This window comes from Schistocerca gregaria, chromosome 2 (genome assembly GCF_023897955.1).
Source record: "Schistocerca gregaria isolate iqSchGreg1 chromosome 2, iqSchGreg1.2, whole genome shotgun sequence".
NCBI lineage: Eukaryota > Metazoa > Arthropoda > Insecta > Orthoptera > Acrididae > Schistocerca > Schistocerca gregaria.
Window position 1 is genome coordinate 251,693,839 of NC_064921.1, and position 25,518 is coordinate 251,719,356.

At 40.6% G+C, this 25,518-nt stretch overlaps 1 protein-coding gene across 9 annotated transcripts in view; it reads right to left on the reverse strand.

Annotated features, from left to right (window-relative positions):
- Window positions 1-25,518, reverse strand: part of LOC126336797 (alpha-methylacyl-CoA racemase) — a 176,437-nt gene that overhangs the window by 37,096 nt on the left and 113,823 nt on the right. For all 9 annotated transcript variants that reach the window (XM_050000828.1, XM_050000832.1, XM_050000824.1 and 6 more), the window contains 3 exons: window positions 23,444-23,555; window positions 23,229-23,367; window positions 12,625-12,768 (listed from right to left, as the gene is read on the reverse strand). In XM_050000828.1, coding sequence (XP_049856785.1) covers window positions 12,625-12,768; window positions 23,229-23,367; window positions 23,444-23,551 — 391 coding nt within the window. In that variant the 5' untranslated portion in view covers window positions 23,552-23,555. The remainder of the gene's footprint in view (window positions 1-12,624; window positions 12,769-23,228; window positions 23,368-23,443; window positions 23,556-25,518) is intronic.

The following is a 25,518-nucleotide window of genomic DNA, read 5'->3' on the forward strand; positions in this document are numbered from 1 at the left end:
CTCCTCACCAACGACAAGGTCCATGATTCATGGGGGGAGGTTACTGAAATTATCAGGCAATAAATTGCTATTTTAAATGTAACTGAAGTTAATTTTATATGAAAGCAAGTTCTTTGTGGGAAAGTAGGAAAATGTACACTACTAGTGCGCAACCATTTTAACCACTAACAAACCTAGTCCCATCTCTTTTTAAGGCCAATAATTTCAAATACATGGAACAGATATCTTTAATATAGTACTGGTGAAGGAAATGAGTTTTTTAAATTGATCTATATAACCACATTTGACTTAAAACACTGTTATTAACATAAAGCTCCTTACATGACATGACACATCCTACCAGTCGAGCAACAAGAGAAGAAGGAAGAACTCATCTAGAAAAGAAACAAGTGACTTTCACTCAAGAAAAGACAAATGATATACAGAGTAGTTTCTTTGGCTGTAATTTTATATTTTATAGTACTAAGGCTTTGTCACATAGTGGCTTGTTGATACAATTCTTCTCTTTATACACTGTCTTACACTTATTACTTGTGTTTGATGGAGACAGTACAAAAAGTGAACAACTATAAGACAGATGACGGAAGAAGCTCAATGTACAATGCAAATGAACTTAAAAGCCTGTGCTTTCGGGGTTAAAAACCTGTCAACTCTTGTTGCAGCTAGTTCTATGTGTGTTTATATTGTTTCTGTAGTCAACTGTAGATTACTAACATATTAACTAGTTTGCTTTACCTCATTGCTTATTCCTTTATTTCTTATTCGTATTGCCAGTTATTATAACAACTTATTGTAGCTTTCATTTTTATTCAGCAATTTATGGTCATCATTGGTGTTACTCAACATTAGTGCCACTAAAGTAAAGTTCTATGTACTGACTTGGCAGAAAATCCTAAGAAATTTTGGTCCCAGGTCAAAGCGGTAGGTAGATCAAAACAAAATATCCAGACACTCTGTGACCAAAATGGTACTGAAACAGAGGATGACAGACTAAAGGCCAAAATACTACATGTCTTCTTCCAAAGCTGTTTCACAGAGGAAGACTGCACTGTAGTTCCTTCTCTAGATTGTTGCACAGATGACAAAATGGTAGATATCGAAATAGATGACAGAGGGATAGAGAAACAATTAAAATCGCTCAAAAGAGGAAAGGCCGCTGGACCTGATGGGATACCAGTTCGATTTTACACAGAGTACGCGAAGGAACTTGCCCCCCTTCTTGCTGCGGTGTACCGTAGGTCTCTAGAAGAGCAAAGCGTTCCAAAGGATTGGAAAAGGGCACAGGTCACCCCGTTTTCAAGAAGGGATGTCGAACAGATGTGCAGAACTATAGACCTATATCTCTAACGTCGATCAGTTGTAGAATTTTGGAACACGTATTATGTTCGAGTATAATGACTTTTCTGGAGACTAGAAATCTACTCTGTAGGAATCAGCATGGGTTTCGAAAGAGACGGTTGTGTGAAACCGAGCTCGCGCTATTCGTCCACGAGACTCAGAGGGCCATAGACACGGGTTCACAGGTAGATGCCGTGTTTCTTGACTTCCGCAAGGCGTTTGACACAGTTCCCCACAGTCGTTTAATGAACAAAGTAAGAGCGTACGGACTATCAGACCAATTGTGTGATTGGATTGAGGAGATCCTAGATAACAGAACGCAGCATGTCATTCTCAATGGAGAGAAGTCTTCCGAAGTAAGAGTGATTTCAGGTGTGCCGCAGGGGAGTGTCATAGGACCGTTGCTATTCACAATATACATAAATGACCTGGTGGGTGACATCGGAAGTTCACTGAGGCTTTTTGCAGATGATGCTGTGGTGTATCGAGAGGTTACAACAATGAAACATTGTACTGAAATGCAGGAGGATCTGCAGCGAATTGACGCATGGTGCAGGGAATGGCAAATGAATCTCAATGTAGACAAGTGTAACGTGCTGCGAATACATAGAAAGATAGATCCCTTATCATTTAGCTACAAAATAGCAGGTCAGCAACTGGAAGCAGTTAATTCCATAAATTATCTGGGAGTACGCATTCGGAGTGATTTAAAATGGAATGATCATATAAAGTTGATCGTCGGTAAAGCAGATGCCAGACTGAGATTCATTGGAAGAATCCTAAGGAAATGCTATCCGAAAACAAAGGAAGTAGGTTACAGTACGCTTGTTCACCCACTGCTTGAATACTGCTCAACAGTGTGGGATCCGTACCAGATAGGGTTGATAGAAGAGAGAGAAGATCCAATGGAGAGCAGCGCTATTCGTTACAGGATTATTTAGTAATCGCGAAAGCATTACGGAGATGATAGATAAACTCCAGTGGAAGACTCTGCAGGAGAGACGCTCAGTAGCTCGGTATGGGCTTTTGTTAAAGTTTCGAGAACATACCTTCACCAAAGAGTCAAGCAGTATATTGCTCCCTCCTACGTATATCTCGCGAAGAGACCATGAGGATAAAATCAGAGAGATTAGAGCCCACACAGAAGCATATCGACAATCCTTCTTTCCACGAACAATACGAGACTGGAATAGAAGGGAGAACCGATAGAGGTACTCAGGGTACCCTCCGCCACACACCGTCAGGTGGCTTGCGGAGTATGGATGTAGATGTAGATGTAATCTGTTTTTATTCTCTTTGCCTTACTTTTAATACTGTTGCTTGTCAATTATTTTTGCTCTGTATAGCGAGATGTGTTTTCCTACCATCGCTCTGCTTTCTCACGAGTGCTGCGAAAACTACCTGAGCTGCTTTCATCTCCAGTACCCTCCACCCCAGCACATTCCTGTGTGGGCACTGACCCAAAGCTAGATGTCATATCAACCAGCAGTGTCCTCATGCACACTCTACCTGAACACACTATGCACCATGTCACACATGCAAATGTCTGATCTCTTCCATCTCATCTTAATGAGTTCCACCTTTTTTATCAAGATATAGAAATCTATCTAATACTTCTATCACAGAGATGGCTCAAACCAAACGTTCCCACCAGTTCCATAAGTCTAATTGACCATTTCTTCCTAACACATGGCTGATGTAACAGATGAGGATGTGGAGTAGAGGTGTACATAAGCTCTGATTTACTGCCTATCATACCACAAAAAATCAACAATTATGAAGATAAAAAAAGTGGGATGCATGTTCATGGATACCAAATCTTGTAACCAAAAGTGCCTAAACTGTGTCCTTTACAGACCTGGAGAGGACAATAATTATGCCACTACAATACTCCAAAATACCTGGGAGTAAAGTTGGACCACATTCTTACACTCAGAGATCATTTCCAAGAAACAAATCTAGAAATATCTGCCCAGAACATCATATGTAAACTTACTGGCACCACCTGGCGCTCACAGCCAACAGAAAGTTACTCTAGGACGTCCTAGTAATACAATGAGGGTTGCCGCATCATCTGCATTGGAGAAATTACAATTTGAGTGCCACACGTTTCAGTTATTGACCCAATGCTGTACTTGCTTTATGTTAATGATCTGCCATTTTATTTGAATAAGGAGGCCAAATTAGATCTGTTTGCAGATGATACATGCATTTTGAGAAGTAAGCATCAACAGAGAACATAATAAATTATGTTTTTGTGAAAATTACTGAATGATTTTGCACAAATGGGCTAGCTTTAAATTGTGAAAAAAAAATGCAGTTCATTCAGTTTAATACTGTCAAAAAAGTTTCTACTTCCTACTAACCTAGTATGCCAACAAGAAATCATAAACATGGTAGAAAATTTAGTTCTTAGGTTTGACAAAAATTTAAACTGGAAAAACCAAATAATACACCTGCTACAACATTTAGGTTCAGATACTTTTGCCACAAGAATAATTCCCATTTGTAGGGCTACAGAAATCAGTAAGTTATCATAGTTTGTATATTTTCATTCACTGATTTCTAATAGGTAATATTTCAGGTAACTGCTCACTTAGGCCAAATATATTCATTGCACAAAAGAAAGCAATTAGAATTAAGTACGAAATTCACTCACATTTTGCAGGTATTCCTTTAAGCAAGTGGAAATATTAACCACAGCCTCACAGTAAACTTATTCAGTTATGAAATTTGCCATCAACAAGCCATCCAAATTTGAGAATAAGAGGGATATTCAGACTTACAACACTAGAAGGAAAAATGATTTGCATTGCCCTTTAATGCCAACTTTGGCACAGAAAGAAGTAAAGTATGCAGCTAACAAACTCTTCAACTATATATCCACAGAAATAACATATATGATAGATAGCAGAAGTGTTTTCAAATATAGATTAAACATGTTTCCCTGACAGTTCTCTCTTTACCAAAGAGGAATTTTTAAATAGAGATAGTCATTGATAAAACCTGTAAGTGGCCAGTGTATAATTATAATTATAATAATTATTATTATTATCATTATCATCATCATCATCATCATCATCATTAGTATTATTGTTATGAACTTTATCTAGGGAACAATGAAACAGCCAGGGAAATAGCTTATCAATAATTTAAAAAAAAAAAAAAAAACAATGTATTTCCTACAACAGTTTATTTCTTCTTGAGAGTATGTATATTTCAAGGAAGTTTCCACTAACTGCATCTGATTGACTGTGAAATACATTTCTATCCTGTTTCAGTAAGTGTCAACAATGTTATACCTACTTTATAATGTGAGTGTAGTTGTTAAGCAGCAATAAACATTAAGTGGATCTGACTTAGAATTATATTTACTTTAAGTATTCCCTAATTCATTTTATTATTTTCTTTATGCAGGATGTTTCTAAAATGAAAGTAAAAAATGAGAGGACTGGGAGAATGAGTCATACAGTACTCCATTAAAGCTTACTTTGGAATTTTCCTTTGTGTGAGATCACGTGTACAAGATTTGTGTGTCAATTTTAAGTTCTGGATTCACATATTTTACTGTTTCCGTTGCTTCTGCCTAATCTTTCTTTAATCATATGAAGACCTCTTTGCATTGTGATATATTATGAAATTTCAAACATATGCGAGTACCACAAACTCTTACTGTTGTTGTCAATTGTAGGCTTAAATGGAATTGTGCTCTTCTAAAATTTTTGAGAACGGTATGCCTAGCCTCCTTCACAACAATCATTCTCTAATTTCATTGCACAATTATGTCATTTTTGAGAACTTCTGGTCATTGTAAGTTACCAGTACGAGTGTTTTGGAAACTTAATTTTTTCATAGCGAATCAACGTTTGTGGTTCACAGTCCTGAAGAAGCAACCATCGGTTGCGAAAGCTAGTAATTCTGTGTGTGTGTGTGTGTGTGTGTGTGTGTGTGTGTGTGTGTGTGTGTGTGTGTGTTTTGTTCATTGTGCCTGTCTGCCGGCACTTTCCCGCTTGGTAAGTCTTGGAATCTTTGTTTTTAATATATTTTTCCCATGTGGAAGTTTCTTTCTATTTTATTTAAAGCAAATAAACATGTATTTTTAGAATTTTTGGAAGCTACTACTGTCCTTTGCATAATCTATGAACAACCTGCAGTAAATCAGCATTTGTGATTTAGTTAATGTAGCTGATATTCTAACATATTGTGTTACATCTAGTTTTCCCTTAAAAATGGAATGCATGTATCATCTGCATTTATCATAAATTAACTCTGTTTTCGAGTTTTCTAGCAACTATAATAATCTCAAAATGTTTTAGGAAACTGGTAGCTTTTACCACAGGTTTTTGTGTTGCCTTAACAGAAATCTTGTTTTGTGTGCTTGCTTCAATTCTCATATGAAATAAGCAATGTTGTAGCTCAACAAACTGAAATACAATCATTGGGTTTGATTTAAAGTTATTTGTTAAGTGTCTTGTAATACACTGCACCAGTCAAAATGCAGCCACACTGTGAATGTTGTTCTTGAACATGGGATGAGTTGATTGACATTTGTAAGCAGCTGGAATTCAGACAACTGTCAAATGATTGGCAGCTGCTGTGAACTGGTGCGTTGGAAGAGCTTCTGAGATTTGGGTGCATGTGAAACCGGTACCAGAAGGATCTCAAGTACAGTCCACTCCTGTGAATCCTGTCTTCTTTGCAGAAAACATAGAAACTGTCATCGGCTGTCTGTCTGTGACAGGCAAGTCAATGGTAGATTTAGGCATCCTGTACAGTGTGCACAGGGACCAGGGAGCACTCAGCATGCAATATGTTTGAGATCCTGTCTCAAACTGAAACTGAGCCCGTGGGACTCACTTCACTTATTTTGGGAAACATGTTTTTTCTGATTTCAAGAGGATGCGAATACAAAGGGGTAGGGGTCTATTAATTAGGGGACAGGGGTCTATTAATTTGGGATCTATTAATTGTAAGCAATTCAAATGTACAGTAAATGATGGCAGCCCTCAGGGAAATGGCTGCAAAGGCAGGAAAGGACACCAAGTGCACTCAGCGTGTATGCTTGGGGGCCTCATTCAGCACGTTGAAGAGGTTCTCAGTAAACAATGAGGGAACAGGGTGCAACCAATTTCAGATTGTGGTGCATGTTGGAACATATATGCCTATTGCTAGGCTCCAAGGTCATACTTCAGTCATTCCAGTGACTGGCAAAAAATCTGAGGAGACCAGCATTGCACATAGGATTCCACAAAGCTCACAATTAAAGCATTTTCCCTGTAACTAATCGTGGACCATGGTACTCCGTCAAATGAAGGACTGAACCAGAGACTTCGAATGTTCTGTGACAAGTTTGGCTGCAATTTCCTGGACTTGTGTCATTTGTTTGAATACTGTAGAGTCCCCCTAAATGGGTCAGGTGTGCACTACACATAAGAGGCTGCTACTAAGGTAGTTGACTGTGTGTAGTGTGCACACAAGGGTTTCTTAGATTAAGGACCTCTCCATCTGATCCAGGTAATGATATCCGTAGTAAATCCACAAGCATCTGCATAAGATCAAAAGAAATGCCTTGTATAGGTGATTATTAAAATTCTAATGGTAAAATGATGAAGCATTTGCAATGAATTGTCAGAGTTTGAAGCTCATGAAAAGTGGTGAAACTCACATAATATTAGGTACACAAAACTGGTTGGAACTTGAAAGTGATAGCAGTGAGATTTCTGGGGAAAATTTAAATTTATATCAAAAGGACAGGAAAATGGGAAAAGGGGGTGGTGTTTTTGTCACAGTAGACAACAAACTCAGATCCACTGAGATATAAATCGAAGCTGTATGTGAGTGGGCAAGACTCAATATCAGGAGTGGGCATAAAATGATAACTGGATCCTTCTTTCGCCCACCAAATTCATCTCCTAAAGTAATCAAAAACTTTAGAGAAAACATCAGTTTACTTGTCGTGAATTTTAAAATTTTCCCGGTGATTTGACTGTTCAAACAAATTTTGGGCCTGCGCTGGTCGTCGTTTAATACCTCACATGATATTTCAACTGGACACCTGCCAGTCATCTTCAGGTGAGCTGTCGCACAGACTGGTGAAAATGTCCTCTTTTTTGCAGTATATAGCTTGCAGTAACTATTCTGCCCACACATCAAAACTTGATAAGTGGACCACACTGCCCGCCAGCAGTGCCTTTGCTGGGGGATACAGGGGATACTGAACTTATGCAAACAAAGGCAGCACGAATCGTCACAGGTTTCTTTGATCCATGGGAGGGTGTCACAGCTATACTGGAGGAACTGAACTGGAAGACTCTTAAAAGATAGATGTAAACTTTCCCAAGAAAGTCTGTTAACAAAATTGTGAAAACCAGCTTTAAATGATGACTCTAGGAATATACTACAATCTCCTGTGCATCACTCACATAGTGATCATGAGAATAATATTAGAATAATTACTACAAGCACAGAGGCATTTAAACACCCATCCTTCCAATACTCCATATGTGAATGGAATGGGAAGAAATCATAAAGACTGGTACAATGGCAACTACCCTCTGCCAAGCACCTAACAGCAGTTTGCGGAGTATATGTACAGATGCAGATGCAGCATCGTGGGAACTTTCCCTGCAATACATCCTATGTTCCTGTAACTCTCCTGGCCTCAACCTTCGTTAGTCACTGTCCTCACCCATCCAGCTTCCTCCCTGTTCCCATTCCAGCACTACACAGCCGTCATTTCACCGCCACACCCAGTCTTTTAATTTCTATTCATTTCTTTTATTTCTCTCCATTCCGCTATTTACCCCTTCCCCCCTCCGCACCTTCTCTGCTACCCTCCATCTAAACTGCAACACTTCACTGTCTGCCACTCCCACCATACTATCCCTCCCCCTGCCCGCCACAGCCTCCTCCTTACCCCCACCCAGTTGCACTCCTATCATGCACTGGTGCTGCTATTCACAATGTCATTTCAGAGAGATGGTGTTGACATTTCATACCTTTATTTAAAATATTTACAAAATAAATGCTCAAAATTATGCACTCTTGTTTGAATCCACACTGTGCAACAATGCCAGAGTGATTGTTTCACCCTTTGATAAGAACCTGGCAGAGTGAGAGTGAATCAAATGTTGCCATAATTTATGCTATCAGCTCTTCATCCATATCAACAGGGCTTTTATAAATAACAGATTTCAGCTATTCCCAGATGAAAAAAATCAAGGAGCATCAAATCAGGGGGAACATGCAGACAATGCCACCAGCTCACCAGACCCTATCCACTTCTCAAGGAAGGTCTCGTACAAATTATTTCACATTGCTTGGGCATTGTACCAAATACTGTTGCATGTTGAGTGGGTCATTTTGAAGAACTTTGGCAGTGTTTTTCTAAAGAAGATTAAGCATTTGTAAATAAAATAGAAAGAAACTTCCATATGGGAAAAATATATTAAAAACAAAGATTCCAAGACTTATCAAGCGGGAAAGCGCCGGCAGACAGGCACAATGAACAAAACACACAAACACACACACAGAATTACTAGCTTTCGCAACCGATGGTTGCTTCTTCAGGAAGGAGAGGGAAAGACGAAAGGATGTGGGTTTTAAGGGAGAGGGTAAGGAGTCATTCCAATCCCGGAAGCGGAAAGACTTCCCTTAGGGGGAAAAAAGGACAGGTGTACACTCGCGCACACACACACACACACGCACACATATCCATCCGCACATACACAGACACAAGCAGACATATTTAGGCAAAGAGTAAGGGCAGAGATGTCAGTCGAGGCAGAAGTACAGAGGCAAAGAAGTTGTTGAAAGACAGGTGAGGTATGAGCAGCGGCAACTTGAAATTAGCGGAGGTTGAAGCCTGGCGGATATCGAGAAGAGAGGATATACTGAAGGGCGAGTTCCCATCTCCGGAGTTCGGATAGGTTGGTGTTGGTGGGAAGTATCCAAATAACTCGGACGGTGTAACACTGTGCAAGATGTGCTGACCGTGCAGCAAGGCATGTTTAGCCACAGGGTGATCCTCATTACCAACAAACACTGTCTGCCCGTACCCAGTCTGTTACCCCCAGAAACCATCCTTGTAACCATTGATGCCACTTCCCTATACACAAATATCCCGCACGCTGCAATGGAGCACTTCCTTTCACGCCGATCACCTGCCACCCTACCTAAAACCTCTTTCCTCGTCACCTTAGACAGCTTCATCCTGACCCACAACTTCTTCACTTTTGAAGGCCAGACATACCAACAATTAAAGGGAACAGCCATGGGTACCAGGATGGCCCCCTCGTATGCCAACCAATTTATGGGTCGCTTAGAGGAAGCCTTCTTGGTTACCCAAGCCTGCCAACCCAAAGTTTGGTACAGATTTATTGATGACATCTTCATGATCTGGACTCACAGTGAAGAACAACTCCAGAATTTCCTCTCCAACCTCAACTCCTTTGGTTCCATCAGATTCACCTGGTCCTACTCCAAATCCCATGCCACTTTCCTAGACGTTGACCTCCATCTGTCCAATGGCCAGCTTCACACATCCGTCCAAATCAAACCCACCAACAAGCAACAGTACCTCCATTATGACAGCTGCCACCCATTCCATATCAAACGGTCCCTTCCCTACAGCCTAGGCCTTCTTTGCAAACGAATCTGCTCCAGTCCTGAATCCCTCGACCATTACACCAACAACCTGAAAACAGCTTTCGCATCCCGCAACTACCCTCCCGACCTGGTACACAAGCAGATTACTAGAGCCACTTCCTCATCCCCTCAAACCCAGAACCTCTCACAGAAGAACCCCAAAAGTGCCCCACTTGTGACAGAATACTTCCCGGGACTGGATCAAACCTTGAATGTGGCTCTCCAGCAGGGATACGACTTCCTAAAATCCTGCTCCGAAATGAGATCCATCCTTCATGAAATCCTCCCCACTCCACCAAGAGTGTCTTTCCGCCGTCCACCTAACCTTCGTAACCTCTTGGTTCATCCCTATGAAATCCCCAAACCACCTTCCCTACCCTCTGGCTCCTACCCTTGCAACCACCCCCGGTGTAAAACCTGTCCTATGCACCCTCCCACCACCACCTGCTCCAGTCCTGTAACCCAGAAGGTGTACACGATCAAAGGGAGAGCCACGTGTGAAAGCACCCACGTGATTTACCAACTGACCTGCCTGCACTGTGACGCTTTCTATGTCGGAATGACCAGCAACAAACTGTCCATTCGCATGAATGGACACAGGCAGACAGTGTTTGTTGGTAATGAGGATGACCCTGTGGCTAAACATGCCTTGGTGCACGGCCAGCACATCTTGGCACAGTGTTACACCGTCCGAGTTATCTGGATACTTCCCACCAACACCAACCTATCCGAACTCCGGAGATGGGAACTCGCCCTTCAGTATATCCTCTCTTCTCGATATCCGCCAGGCCTCAACCTCCGCTAATTTCAAGTTGCCGCCGCTCATACCTCACCTGTCTTTCAACAACTTCTTTGCCTCTGTACTTCCGCCTCGACTGACATCTCTGCCCTTACTCTTTGCCTAAATATGTCTGCTTGTGTCTGTGTATGTGTGGATGGATATGTGTGCATGTGTGTGTGTGTGCGAGTGTGCACCTGTCCTTTTTTTCCCCCTAAGGGACGTCTTTCCGCTCCCGGGATTGGAATGACTCCTTACCCTCTCCCTTAAGACCCACATCCTTTCGTCTTTCCCTCTCCTTCCTGAAGAAGCAACCATCGGTTGCGAAAGCTAGTAATTCTGTGTGTGTGTTTGTGTGTTTTGTTCATTGTGCCTGTCTGCCGGCGCTTTCTCGCTTGGTAAGTCTTGGAATCTTTGTTTTTAATATAGATTAAGCATTTGTTCGCATTTAGTTATCTGGGTGCATGTATGGACCAATCAGATTATTGCCTACCAAACCAGAACAAACAATGACAGCAAAGTGCTCCTCTTGACCATGAACTAAGGTAATGTGCAGATCTTTTCATGCCCACATTTTGTGGCTCTTGAAGACACCTTCTGTTGTAAAGGATGCCTTATCCGTACAACGTATATAGTGTAGGAATTCAGGTTGAATGGCACACTTCTGCAAAAACCACTGGCAGAAGTCGATGAAATGTGGGAAATCTTCTAAGTTAAGTGCTAGAACTTTTTGAAGACATGGCACACTGTGGAACGGCTTACATCCATTTTGCAAGCAACACTCAGTGAGCTTGTTCAGGGCGTGTTTTTCAGTAGTGCTATTAACTTCTCTACAAACTCTGGCATATGCACTGTGCATTAACGACTGCATCTGTCCAGCCTTCGCATCTGCATCGCAATATGAATTTACTGTGTTTCAATGATGACCTTAGAAGCACAGGTGCCATTACAATACATTAGTGGAAAACTGAAGTGCACCTATCTCTCTTAGGCAGCTGTGGGTGGCAGTGAATGTGCATGGATTTGGCACTTGCTGATCCATAAACTGCTGAATCCACAACTGTTGAGCATGAGAGCATTTCTATCCATTGTGCCATAAGCACAGTACATGTCTGCCCTTTCCTCTCAAGAAAAGCACTCAACTTCCCATCCATTTCTCACAGTACCAAACGCAAGCGTGTGTTTGTGGAAACACTAATGCAGGGCGAGTCAGACTCTGCAGTGTATGCTGTGTGACACTGTATCAAACAGGCATTTTCACTGCCAAACGCAATGCGTTCACATCCCAGCAGTTTCTGGAAGAAACTCCATGATGTCCTGCCTGGAATACCTGCCACCATTTTTGCTCTCATAGCAGGTTGTATGCCTACCTTCCCGGCAGTGTATGATGCGCTTAAATGATGCTATATCATACTTAATTCCTAAATTAGTTTTCATTGCGAGAAGCAACAAAAGCAATAATTTGTTTTCAACACATAATGCTAATATCAAAGTTTGAATCTTTTTACACAGACCATAATGAATTGTACAGTAGGTTGGTGTGAGTCATTTCCTGCCATGATTTTTTTCTTCCATCCCCAGCACCATATTATAATCAGAATTTATATTGTCAAATGTTCATGTAACATTCCCTCTCAGTGCAGAATAAACATATTTTAAAATGTAATTGCAGCACGAAGAGAACCTCCTCAAAACATGAGAAAGCTAGCAGTAAATATGTTTGAATTTATCACCTTTCATTAGCAAATGCTGTAATTGAAAATTTGAATTTCTTTTCAATTTGTCACTGCAGCACAAACTTTTGAATTTAATTTTCTTGAACACATTTTACTTAATAAGTTACTGACTTAAACATTACTTACCACTCATTGCCACATAATTTAGGTCATGTCCTGCTTTTTCACAATAGGTGCCACTCTGACCATATCCTGTAAGTCTGGCATATATCAAAGAAGGGTTGTCAGCAAGCAGTATTTCTGGTCCAAGTCCCAACTTTTCCATCACACCTATCATAAAAGGAATACAGATAAATTTTAGGAAAAATATTTTGTTACTTCACTTTGAACTAGCAACATATCTTTTTAAGAAAAAGAGAATCAGTTTTATGGATATTTCGAAACTTTGAAGGATGGTGTTTCATCTGAAAGCACATAACCAGCTGCAAGTCAACAATCATTATTTGCCCATAAATAACTGATAACAACTGGTTTCTATTACAAAGTTATTTCTCATCAATGTCTTAGATATATTCATTTTGAGCAGTGTACCAGAACACAGCAGGTACACTCAAATAAGTAAACATCATGTGGTGAGTAATCTTGTTTTCATCCTATTCCATGCTACTGATACACATACACTGGGGTCTTGAGACAGACGTCTTGAAACAGTTATGTATGCCATTTCATGCAGTTGTACAATACTGCAAGAAATAAGTAAAGTATTGAGGCAATAAAAGTAATATAACCTACTTATAAAAATACTTTTGGAGTAAATGAGACCAAACATCAAATAGTTGAAGCACTGAGTCATTGTGACAGGTACACATAAAAGAATGAAAATTTTCTAGCTTTTGGACAAATTTTTGTTTCAGCTAGTGTAGTGTGTGTGTTTTGTGTGCCTGTCAACAACCTGACACTTGCTATTTGGAGAGTGATTGCCTTTACTCCACCAAATGACTTACATTTTACCATAACTTGCTGGATAATAAAAATAATTAATACAATGTATCACAATCTGTAATGCTGAGAATTGACAGGAACAAAGATGTTGCTCACTGTTCACAGTCAGGATGCCATTTTGTAGAAAAATTCTAAAGAACTGATTACAGGAGAAGAAGATGTTGAATTCTATCAAGAGTCAGCTTACAATTTAATGTAGTCTTTAAGTGATGACAAACACAGAGCACTATATAGTAGAAATTGCACTACTCAGATTAATCATCATCTGCATCTATCAATCACTGGACATGGGCTCACCCAGTATGTGCATTGATTTTAATAGATTCCATATGCAAAAATTTCTATCATGAAACTCTACTCAGTATTTGAGAGTGTTATAATTTAGAAAATTCATCCACCACAGCTACCCAAATATGGGTTACAACCCATCCCTCAGTTGATGATTTCTTTATTAATTCGGACACTTCAAAGTTAGTAACTAGTTAAATATGACACGGGGAAACATTCCACGTGGGAAAAATATATCTAAAAACAAAGATGATGTAACTTACCAAAGAAAAGTGTTGGTATGTTGATAGAGACACTAACAAACACAAACGCACACACAAAATTCAAGCTTTGGCAACCCACGGTTCCTTCATCAGGAAAGAGGGAAGGAGAGGGAAAGACAAAAGGATGTGGGTTTTAAGGGAGAGGTAAGGAGTCATTCCAATCTGGGGAGCGGAAAAACTTACCTACACACACACACACACACACACACACACACACACACACACACACACACACACATATCCACACATATACAGACACAAGCAGACAAATGTAAAGGCAAAGAGCTTGGGCAGATATGTCAGTCGAGGCGGAAGTACAGAGGCAAAGATGTTGTTGAATGCCAGGTGGGGTATGAGCAGCGGCAACTTGAAATTAGCGGAGGTTGAGGCCTGGTGGGTTACGGGAAGAGAGGATATATTGAAGGGCAAGTTCCCATCTCCGGAGTTCTGATAGGTTAGTGTTAGTGGGAAGTATCCAGATAACCCGGATGGTGTAACATTGTGCCAAGATGTGCTGGCCATGCACCAAGTTATGTTTAGCCACAGGGTGATCCTCATTACCAACAAACTCTGTCTGCCTGTGTCCATTCATGTGAATGGACAGTTTGTTGCTGGTCATTCCCACATAGAAAGCTTCACAGTGTAGGCAGGTCAGTATGTAAATCACGTGGGTGCTTCCACACGTGGCCCTGCTTTTGATCGTGTACACCTTCCGGGTTACAGGACTGGAGTAGGTGGTGGTGGGAGGGTGCATGGGACAGGTTTTACACTGGGGGCAGTTACAAGGGTAGGAGACAGAGGGTAAGGAAGGTGGTTTGGGGATTTCATAGGGATGAACCGAGAGATTACGAAGGTTAGGTGGAAGGTGGAAAGACACTCTTGTTGGAGTGGGGAGAATTTCATGAAGGATGGATCTCATTTCAGGGCAGGATTTGAGGAAGTTGTATCCTCGCTGGAGAGCCACAGTCAGAGTCTGATCCAGTCCCGGAAAGCATCCTGTCACAAGTGGGGCACTTTTGGGGTTCTTCTGTGGGAGGTTCTGGGTTTGAGGGGATGAGGAAGTGGCTCTGGTTATTTGCTTCTGTACCAGGTCGGGAGGGTAGTTGCAGGATGCGAAAGCTGTTTTCAGGTTGTTGGTGTAATGGTTCAGGGATTCGGGACTGGAGCAGATTCGTTTGCCACGAAGGCCTAGGCTGTAGGGAAGGGACCGTTTGATGTGGAATGGATGCTGGCTAAATGGAGGTACTGTTGCTTGTTGGTGGGTTTGATGTGGATGGATGTATGACACTGGCCATTGGACTGATGGAGGTCAACGTCAAGGAAAGAGGCACGGGATTTGGAGTAGGACCAGGTGAATCATGAAGATGTCATCAATAAATCTGTACCAAACTTTGGGTTGGCAGGCCTGGGTAACCAAGAAGGCTTCCTCTAAGTGACTCATAAATAGGTTGGCGTACAAGGGGGCCATCCTGGTACCCATGGCTGTTCCCTTTAATTGTTGATATGTCTGGCCTTTGAAAGTGAAGAAGTTGTGAGTCAGGATGAAGCTGGCTAAGGTAATGAGGAAAGAGGTTTTAGGTAGGGTGGCAGGTGATCGGCGTGAAAGGAAGTGCGCTTGAGAAAGTGGTTGGTGTCTTTGATGAAGGATGGGAGACTGCATGTAATGGGTTGAAGGTGTTGATCTACGTAGGCAGATATACAGTCTGTGGGGGCTTGGTAACCAGCTACAATGGGGCGGCCGGGATGATTGGGTTTGTGAATTTTAGGAAGTAGGTAGAAGGTAGGGGTGCAGTGTGTTAACAACCCTAGTTCACCACAGGATCAACATAGCTCAGCTTTAACCAACACCTTTTTGACTTTTTCACACGAGATCTTCAGTTGCTTTCTAGTTCACCTTTATCTCTCCCCATATATTTTTATTTTCATTTCAGCCTCATGTTGCACCTTCTAATACCACGTCACCCTCACAACATCCCCACAACAATCCCATTAAGTTTTATTTACATTCCTTCCGCAAACATGCCTTCGCCCTAGCCAGATTACGCTCCCATATTTTATTTACTCAGGCTTGTCTGGTATTTGGCATTACCCCCAAAGGCCTCATACTTAAAGTTTCCATCCCTGGCTGCAATCCTTCTTTCCATCAGTCCCTATACCTGTTCCAAACTGAACAATCCATAGCCCTCACCTGCCTAATCCTTCACCTACACATCAACTCAGCCAATGAACACACCCATCAACTCCTATCCTTAATAAAAGTCCTCAATCTTTCCTCTCCCACATCACAGGCTGTTCAGAGCATCCTCCTACAGGCCAACTGCAAATTAGAACAGCATGCCACCCTCCACCTCAAAAAACTATCTAATATCCTGGTTTCCCACCTCCGGAAAGGCAACTCACTCACCCTCCACAACCTTTCCAGCAAACCTCAACCTCATTGCACACACACCCAGTCTCTCCCACCTACTCAGTCTCCCACTTCCAGCTCCACTCCCCCCAAAACTTCAAAATTCTAACTAACACAATCTGGAACCACAACACCCTAATTCAGTAGTTAACCTTTCCTCCAAACCTCTCTCCCAATCCAAAACCTCAGTCCTATCCAAAGGCCTCATCTTCAGCCCTACTCCCAGATTCAACCAAACAGCCCTCGTCAAAGATTTACTGTCTTACACTCGTACTCTAATGCTGGAAATATCACTTTGCCATGAAGAAAAATAATCTTTATCCTACTCCTAATGATCCAACTCCCCAAGACACTATCCAAATTGAACCCTGCCTGGAACAGTTCCATCCTCCGTCACAGCGGGACCCACCTCCTCTTCCTCAAAATCACCCTCTCCAAACCTTCCAGGAATTTCTCACTTCCAGCCTTGCCTCTCAATCCTTCTTGAAAAACCTTAATCCTACTCCCAACATCACCACAGCTGAAGCCCAGGCTATCCGTGATCTGAAAGTTGACCGATCCATCGTCACTCTTCCGGTGGACAAGGGTTCCGAGACTGTGGTATTTGATCGTCAGGAGTATGTGGCTGAGGGACTGCGTCAGCTTTCAGACAACACTACATACAAAGTTTGCCAAGGTAATCCCATTCCTAATGTCCAGGCAGAGCTTCAAGGAATCCTTAAACCTCCTACAAAACCTTTCACCTAACTCCATCAACCTCTTGACCCCACCGACACACCGCACCCCTACCTTCTACCTACTTCCTAAAATTCACAAACCCAATCATCCCGGCCGCCCCATTGTAGCTGGTTACCCAGCCCCCACAGAATGAATCTCTGCCTACGTAGATCAACACCCTCAACCCATTACATGCAGTCTCCCATCCTTCATCAAAGACACCAACAATTTTCTCAAACACCTGGAAGTCTTACCTAATCTGTTACCCCTGGAAACCATCCTTGTAACCATTGATGCCACTTCCTTATACACAAATATTCTGCACGTCCAGGGCCTCACTGCGATGGAGCACTTCCTTTCACGCCGATCACCTGCCACCCTACCTAAAACCTCATTCCTCATTACCTTAGCCAGCTTCATCCTGACTCACAACTTCTTCACTTTTGAAGGCCAGACATACCAACAATTAAAGGGAACAATTAAAGGGAGTTGTTTAGAGGAAGCGTTCTTGGTTACCCAGGCCTGCCAACCCAAAGTTTGGTACAGATTTATTGATGACATCTTCATGATCTGGGCTCACAGTGAAGTAGAACTCCAGAATTTCCTCTCCAACTTCAACTCCTTTGGTTCCATCAGATTCACCTGGTCCTACTCCAAATCCCGTGCCTCTTTCCTTGACGTTGACCTCCATCAGTCCAATGGCCAATGTCATACATCCGTCCACATCAAACCTACCAACAAGCAACAGTACCCGCCATTTATACAGCTGCCATCCATTCCATATCAAATGCTCCCTTCCCTACAGCCTAGGTCTTCACGGCAAACGAATCTCCTGCAGTCCTGAATCCCTGAACCATTACACCAACAACCTGAAAACAGCTTTCGCATCCTGCAACTACCCTCCCGACCTGGTACAGAAGCAAATAACCAGAGCCACTTCCTCATCCCCTCAAACCCAGAACCTCCCACAGAAGAACCCCAAAAGTGCCCCACTTGTGACAGGATACTTTCCGGGACTGGATCAGACTCTGAATGTGGCTCTCCAGTAAATATACAACTTCCTCGAATCCTGCCCTGAAATGAGATCCATCCTTCATGAAATCCTCCCCACTCCACCAAGAGTGTCTTTCCACCTTCCATCTAACCTTTGTTATCTCTTGGTTCATCCCTATGAAATCCCCAAACCACCTTCCCTACCCTCTGGCTCCTACTCTTGTAACCGCCCCCCCCCCCCCCCCCCCAATATAAAACCTGTCCCATGCACCCTCCTACCACCACTTACTCCAATCCTGTAACCCGGAAGGTGTACATGATCCAAGGCAGAGTCACGTGTGAAAGCACCCACATGATTTACCAACTGACCTGCCTACACTGTGAAGCTTTCTATGTGGGAATGACCAGCAACAAACTGTCCATTCACATGAATGGTCACAGGCAGACAGTGTTTGTTGGTAATGAGGATCACCCTGTGGCTAAACATGACTTGGTGCATGGCCAGCACATCTTGGCACAATGTTACACCATCCAGGTTATCTGGATACTTCCCACTAACACCAACCTATCAGAACTCCGGAGATGGGAACTTGCCCTTCAATATATCCTCTCTTCCCGTAACCCACCATGCCTCAACCTCTGCTAATTTCTAGTTGCAGACACTCATACCTCACCTGGCATTCAACAACATCTTTGCCTCTGTACTTCCGCCGCAACTGACATCTCTGCCCAAACTCTTTGCCTTTACATATTTTTGTGTGTGTGTTTGTGTTTGTTAGTATCTCTATTGACATACCAACGCTTTTGTTTGGTAAGTTACATCATATTTGTTTTTAGTAACTAGTTATATAGAAGTGTAGTGTCGCTGGACAATGCACAACACCTGACCACATCATTATAAACAATACATGGGAGTGAATAAATAGAGAGACAGATTATTCTAATTTCTTAGGTATTTATATTCATAAGAATCTTAAAATGTGTCACATATTACAGATCATCTTAACATGTAGGCTCTGCAACATTTGCATTATGGAGAATATCCGATTTTGGACATACATAACTTTCCCCATGAGAAAGAGAGAGAGAGAGAGAGAGATATTTCAATGAGAATGTATATTATAATCATGAAACTGATTCATTTCATATCATAGTGAGTGGTCACAATTATGATCTACAAAACATGTAAGTGACTGCACAATATCACCATTGGCTTATCTGACCATAAAACTAATTCTGCCAAGAGTAAGCTGTAACATGGCACTGGATCCTCACCCAGTTTATAAAAAAAATAGTAATTAACAGGTAATATAGTTGCTTCAAAATTTGAGATGGGTACATCTAGAGTCTAAAAATAGTAAAACAGATAATTTCATGATCATCTTAAAAAATTTACCATGTTCTGAAGCTCTAGGTCACAGGAAAGTATCCAGTGTACAATTAGATCTTCCCAGAGCTTTCAACTGTGTCTATTAGAGAATTCTTCAAGAGAAATATTCTCTGCTATGGCATAAGAGTGAATTCTTCCAACATTTAAACTTTCCTTGAAAATATACAGGAGCACCGAAAAATAAAGCCCTAACTCTGGTAATTTTGAAAAAGTGTTTATTCTGATTTTTTTGAGGTAACATATGAAGGAGCTCAGGATTCAGTACTAGGATCTCTACTCTTACTCTTATGTAAGTGATATGCCCAGTAAATGCCAAGGTGATCATGTATGCCCATGACAATTCTACTAGTGTGTAGTGACAGTAAAGGAACTAGAGAGAGACGAGCCAGTGAGGAAATACAAATGGCACAAAGTATTTCAGAGAAAATAATGTGTGCATAAATAAAAAGAAAACAGCATGCACAAAGTTTTGAACAAACCAGACCAACAACTCAGTATCTTATTCTTAGCATTGGGGGTACAGACATAAGAGTGGATTGTAATAGGTTCTTGGGAAAGATGTGACAAATTTCTGATGTGAAAAACGACATTTCCACAATCCACTCCAAATGAGGTATAAACATATTTTTAAAAGAAAATGTCCTCTGTAATGGATACAGAACCATTATTTAAATTTTACTACAGGCTTATCTTTTCATGTGTATTGTACTGTATACCAGTTGGGGAGGAATAGCATATGAATGTATTATGAGCATTTTAAAACTTCAAAAGAAAACCATCAGATGCATAGGGAAACTAAAACTTCAAGAATCCTGTGAATACGAGTGTAAAGAATTTAAATTATCAACTCTATCTAGTTTGTACATATACAAGATAATTCTCTTTTTAATGATAAACTGCGCTGCACTATTAACAGAGACTTTCGTGGACACATGAACTAGAAAAATTATTGTATTCTCAGTATTAAAAAAAAAAAAAAAAAAAAAAAAAAAAAAAAAAAAAAAAAAAAAAAACCCTTAAAGTAAGAGTCCTAATAAATTCATGCACATATGCTGTGAGGAAATGCAGTCAGATGCTTAAAAATTCATGCAACAGATCACACCGAATGCCCATTGTCTAAGTTGTACTTCGTATTTCAACCAATGCAGACCATGGACAATATTCTGACTGGAATGAAATCACATATGGGGTTCCCCAAGGCTCAATCTTAGGCGCACTATTGTTCCTCATATATGTAAATGATCTTCTGCTTAATATACACGTAAAATTAGTCCTTCTTGCAGATGACACTAGTATTGTAATCAGTTCAAGGATACATGCAGAAACAGAAGAAACAGTTAGTAAACAATGTTCTTAAAAGTATCACTGAATGGTTTTCTGTGAATAATCTCACCCTCAATTTCCAACGGACACAAGATATTCAGTTCTGCACATTTAGGGGTACCACACCAATGATAAGTGCAACAAATGGTGAGGAAATAATAAATAGGGTGAAAACTTCAAAATTCTAATATGTTCATGTTGGTGGGAATTTAAAATGGAAAAAGCACATTTTGGAACTCCTAGAACAACTTAGTTCAGCCACATTTGCACTTAGAATCATTGCAAACCTTGGGAAGAGACAAAGCAGTAAGCGGACATATTTCGTATATTTTCAGTCAATAGTGACATCTGGAATTATGTTCTGGGGCACCTCGTCTTTCTTTCTTAAAGTCTTCATTGCTCAAAAATGTGCTGTAAGAGTAATATGTGGTGCACACCCATGATTATCAGGTAGACATTGTTTCAGGAGTTGGTCAGTCTAACAACTGCTTCACGCCATATTTATTCCCTCACAAAGTTTGTTCTAAATCATCCACTGCATTTCAAAAGAAACAATGATGTACATAACTTCAATACCAAAAGAAAAATGATATTCATTACTCCACATTAAGGTTGTTTCTAGCATAAAATGGACCCTTTGTGCTGCAACATAAATCTTTGATAATTTATCCAGTGATATAAAACGTCCAACAGATAAAGCAAAATTTCGAAACACACTAAAGAAGTTTCTCTTAGAAAATTCCTTCTATTCTGCAAAATAATTTCTATTACTGTAACATGTAAGAGGTGGTTGTTAGGAATTGTTAACTCACATCTACAGATTTTTTTTAAAAAAAAAAAAAAAAAAAAACAACAGTAATAATTTTATAAGTGTCCAAAATGTAGCCATATTTAAAACTTAAGTTTTGGTATGTATGTAAAATGACTCATTCCACATCATTAAGGTTTATTGTGCAAATGATGCATGAAACAAACAAAGAACACACACACACACACACACACACACACACACACACACACACACACACACACACACACACACAGTTATACCAGTTATGGCTTAAGTGCCCCGTCTTGTCCACAGTGCCCAGAGGAGAAGTATTACAATATTTTGTTTAAAACTGTGTAAAGATGACATAGCTAATACAATAAAATATGATACACATACAAAATAAACACAGTATTTCCTGCCCTGCAAGTAAGAGGGATAGTCATTAATTCGAAATTATCGTCTTAAAAAAAAAAAAAAGGTTACATTATTAATTTATTGTTTGTTTGCACATACATGTCAGCAGTTCTGGTACACATTGAAATCGCCACACTAAAGCACCACAGCAGGCCTCTGGAAGAGACAAAATATAATAGCACAGACCACTGACAAAACAGAGGTGGGTTCTGCCATTTTGTTTTGGCTACTATATTGGCATGCTACAGTCTTTTGCTTTGGTGATTTCATTGTGTACCAGGACTGTAGACATGTACCTACAAACAAACAAAAAATAATTAAATAACTATTTTTTAGGTGTTGATTAAGCTTTATGACTGTTCATCATACATAGGCAGAACCAACAAAAATTTAATAGTTGACAGTGGCCATATGTATATGTTTTTTTTTTCCTGTAGAATTAAAAGATGAATGTATACCTATGATAAAACTACAGATAGCATTATTTTTCACAATTATTTCAAACAGTTCAAACAAGAAATCCAAAGCTAAGTGGTGTCATCAGTGTGTGTTTGTTCAGCACTTAAATAATTACAGTAAAGTCTTGATCACACAATTGTAAGTGTGAGCATGTGTTCTTACTCAACAAATGGTCTGTTAGCTCATAAGGTAGTTAAGTCCCTGGCTGTTGAGTGTGTGTCGGCACCACACATCAATCAACTATTCATAAGTATTTCCTTTTTTCATATTTTTGTGTAAGTGTTCACTGAATATGACAAAACTTTTATGAGTTTTATAGCAAAATCTGATAACCTTAGACATTGGGCTTTTATAAAATGAAGAAGATAAGGATTTAATGCTTCATCAACACCAAGGTCCATCATTAGAAATGGGGCACAAGCTTGGGCTGTTTCAGTGATGATGAAGGAAATCATCCGTGCCCTTTCAAGGGAACCACCCTGGCATTTAACTGGAGCAATTTAGGAAAATCACAGAAAACTCAAATCTTGATGGCCAGATGCAGATCTGAACCATCATCCTCTAGAATGCAAGTCCAGTGCATAAACCACTGCTTCACCTCACTCTGTTTGTGCTTGTGCTGTTCACAGCATGGATAAGTAAATGGGCAATATAATACGTTTTATTTATAAATATAACAATCACTGATTCTGTTGATACAAACAGGTGAAAAATTATATCATGGATGATTTTTTAATGCTACTTAATGTATACAGTACATACCTTTTCTATATGGTTCTATCAGAACATCTGCAGTTTTGCATAAGTGTCTGAAAATTGCTGCTCCTTTAGGATGAGTTACGTCAATTGCTACTGACTTCTTTCCATTTGCTATGCAATCAAATACATTCCCATCACTGACCTGCATTAATAAATATTTATTGAGTCATTATAAACTGAGGTATGGAATAATGGATAAAGAATGTTAGCAATAATACCTTATCTATTCTGACAACTGTAGCTCCAAATTCAGCCAGAATCATACCACAGAATGGCGCTGGAGCAAGACCAGCCAGCTCAACAACATGAAGTCCTTTGAGAGCCATTCTCCTGAAAAAAAAGAAGTTTTTTTGTTACTGTAACTGATGCAAAAGTATGACTTTCTTGTTTCCTTTGATTTCATAATTTTTTTTCTAAAATCTTAGGGAAAATATTAATTTGCTTTGTGGTAGTTACTTACAAGAACCTATAAAGCTTACAGAACCTGAGATCACTATCAGTATCGCAGTAGATAAAGATACTCCTTTAAGACCAAAGAAATTTATGTGCTTTATCACTTGCTTATTTGTTGCTGCTTGGTAGAATCAACCAACAGCATAACAATATGTTTTAGCCCTCACCTGTTGTCCTGGAGCAAAAAATATGAAATTATAAAGTGTTTATAAAGATTGGAATGAAAGCACTGCTCAAAAAAAGAATCATCAGCACTGTAAAAGCTGTAGCTATCAACATGTTCAAACTGTTGTAAATCATTATAACTGAAGGATTCTGTTGATGGAACTGTGCAACACAATGAATAAAAGTTTTATTGGTGTAGTGCATTTTTGTGACACAAAGCTATCACATGCATTTTTGTATCAATGTTTAACCTTACTTGTATTTCATAATCATGAGTATCCATGTATAGTGTTAACAAAATCCTCAATCTTTGGTTAAGCTCATTTCCAGAAGAATTATTCTACTCTACTTTGACAAGTGTTTTTCCTCATTGTCAAATATGCTGCAGTACTTGTGGTGTTACCACCAGACACCACACTTGCTAGGTGGTAGCCTTTAAATCGGCCGCGGTCCGGTAGTATACGTCGGACCCGCGTGTCGCCACTATCAATGACTGCAGACCGAGCGCCGCCACACGGCAGGTCTAGAGAGACTTACTAGCACTCACCTCAGTTGTACAGCCGACTTTGCTAGTGATGGTTCACTGAGTAAATACGCTCTCATTTGCCGAGACGATAGTTAGCATAGCCTTCAGCTACGTTATTTGCTATGACCTAGCAAGGCACCAATATCCGTACTATTGATATTGTGAATCATGTACCATAAAGAGCGACGTTCTCCATGAATTGATTAAAGTTAAGTATTCCATCAGCTATGTCCGTTTTTCTCAATTCTAATTCCCTTGTCATGTTCCAGACCTCACGCCAGCCTGCGTGAGCTAAAACGCGTGCATTTTGGCCTCCTTTAGAAAAACACAGTTGGCTCTCCTGCCAACCACAACATTGGCAAAGAGGCAAAACCATGTTCGTATCGATATTGCCCTGATTTACTTGTGTAATGGCAAAACCACATTCGTATCAATATTGCCCTGATTTACTTGTGTAATGGCTTCACCACAATCTTCAGATGTACTCTCCGAATTTTATCGCTTACAGAATCAGCAGACGCAGGCCTTACTGGATGCCCTTGGACAGCTCGTCCAGGGTCAACGTGCGATGCAAAACGATGCGGCAGCAGCCGCTTCACCGCTAACACCGCCACAACATGCTGTTGCACACACTTTTCGACCTTTTGATGCTGCACTGGAAAGCTGGACGGAGTGGTCACGCCAATTTGGATTCCATCTCGCCGCCTACAGAATTCAAGGTAACGAGCCGCAGCCTTTTCTGCTTTCATCCGTCGGGGTGACCACGTACCATGTGACAGTCAAATTATTTCCCCGACGCGATGTAGCAACCCTGTCCTACGAAGAAATTTTGTCTGCATTAGATGCATATTTCAAAGAATCAGTCAATGTAGTTGCGAAACGGTATACTTTCTTTCATACAAAACGTATGGCAGGTCAGACTAATAGGGAGTGGGTTGCAACCTTGCAAGGCCTTACTAGGGATTGTGCTTTTGAGTGTCAATATGGACTCCCTTATTCAGATACTATGGTACGTGATGCAATTGCACAGAACGTTTCTGATGTTCGTATAAGGGAACACATTTTGAAACTAGTAAATCCCTCCCTCCAATAAGTGATGGACATATTGGATCGGCAGGACACACTTGACTTTGCTCAGGTATCATTTGA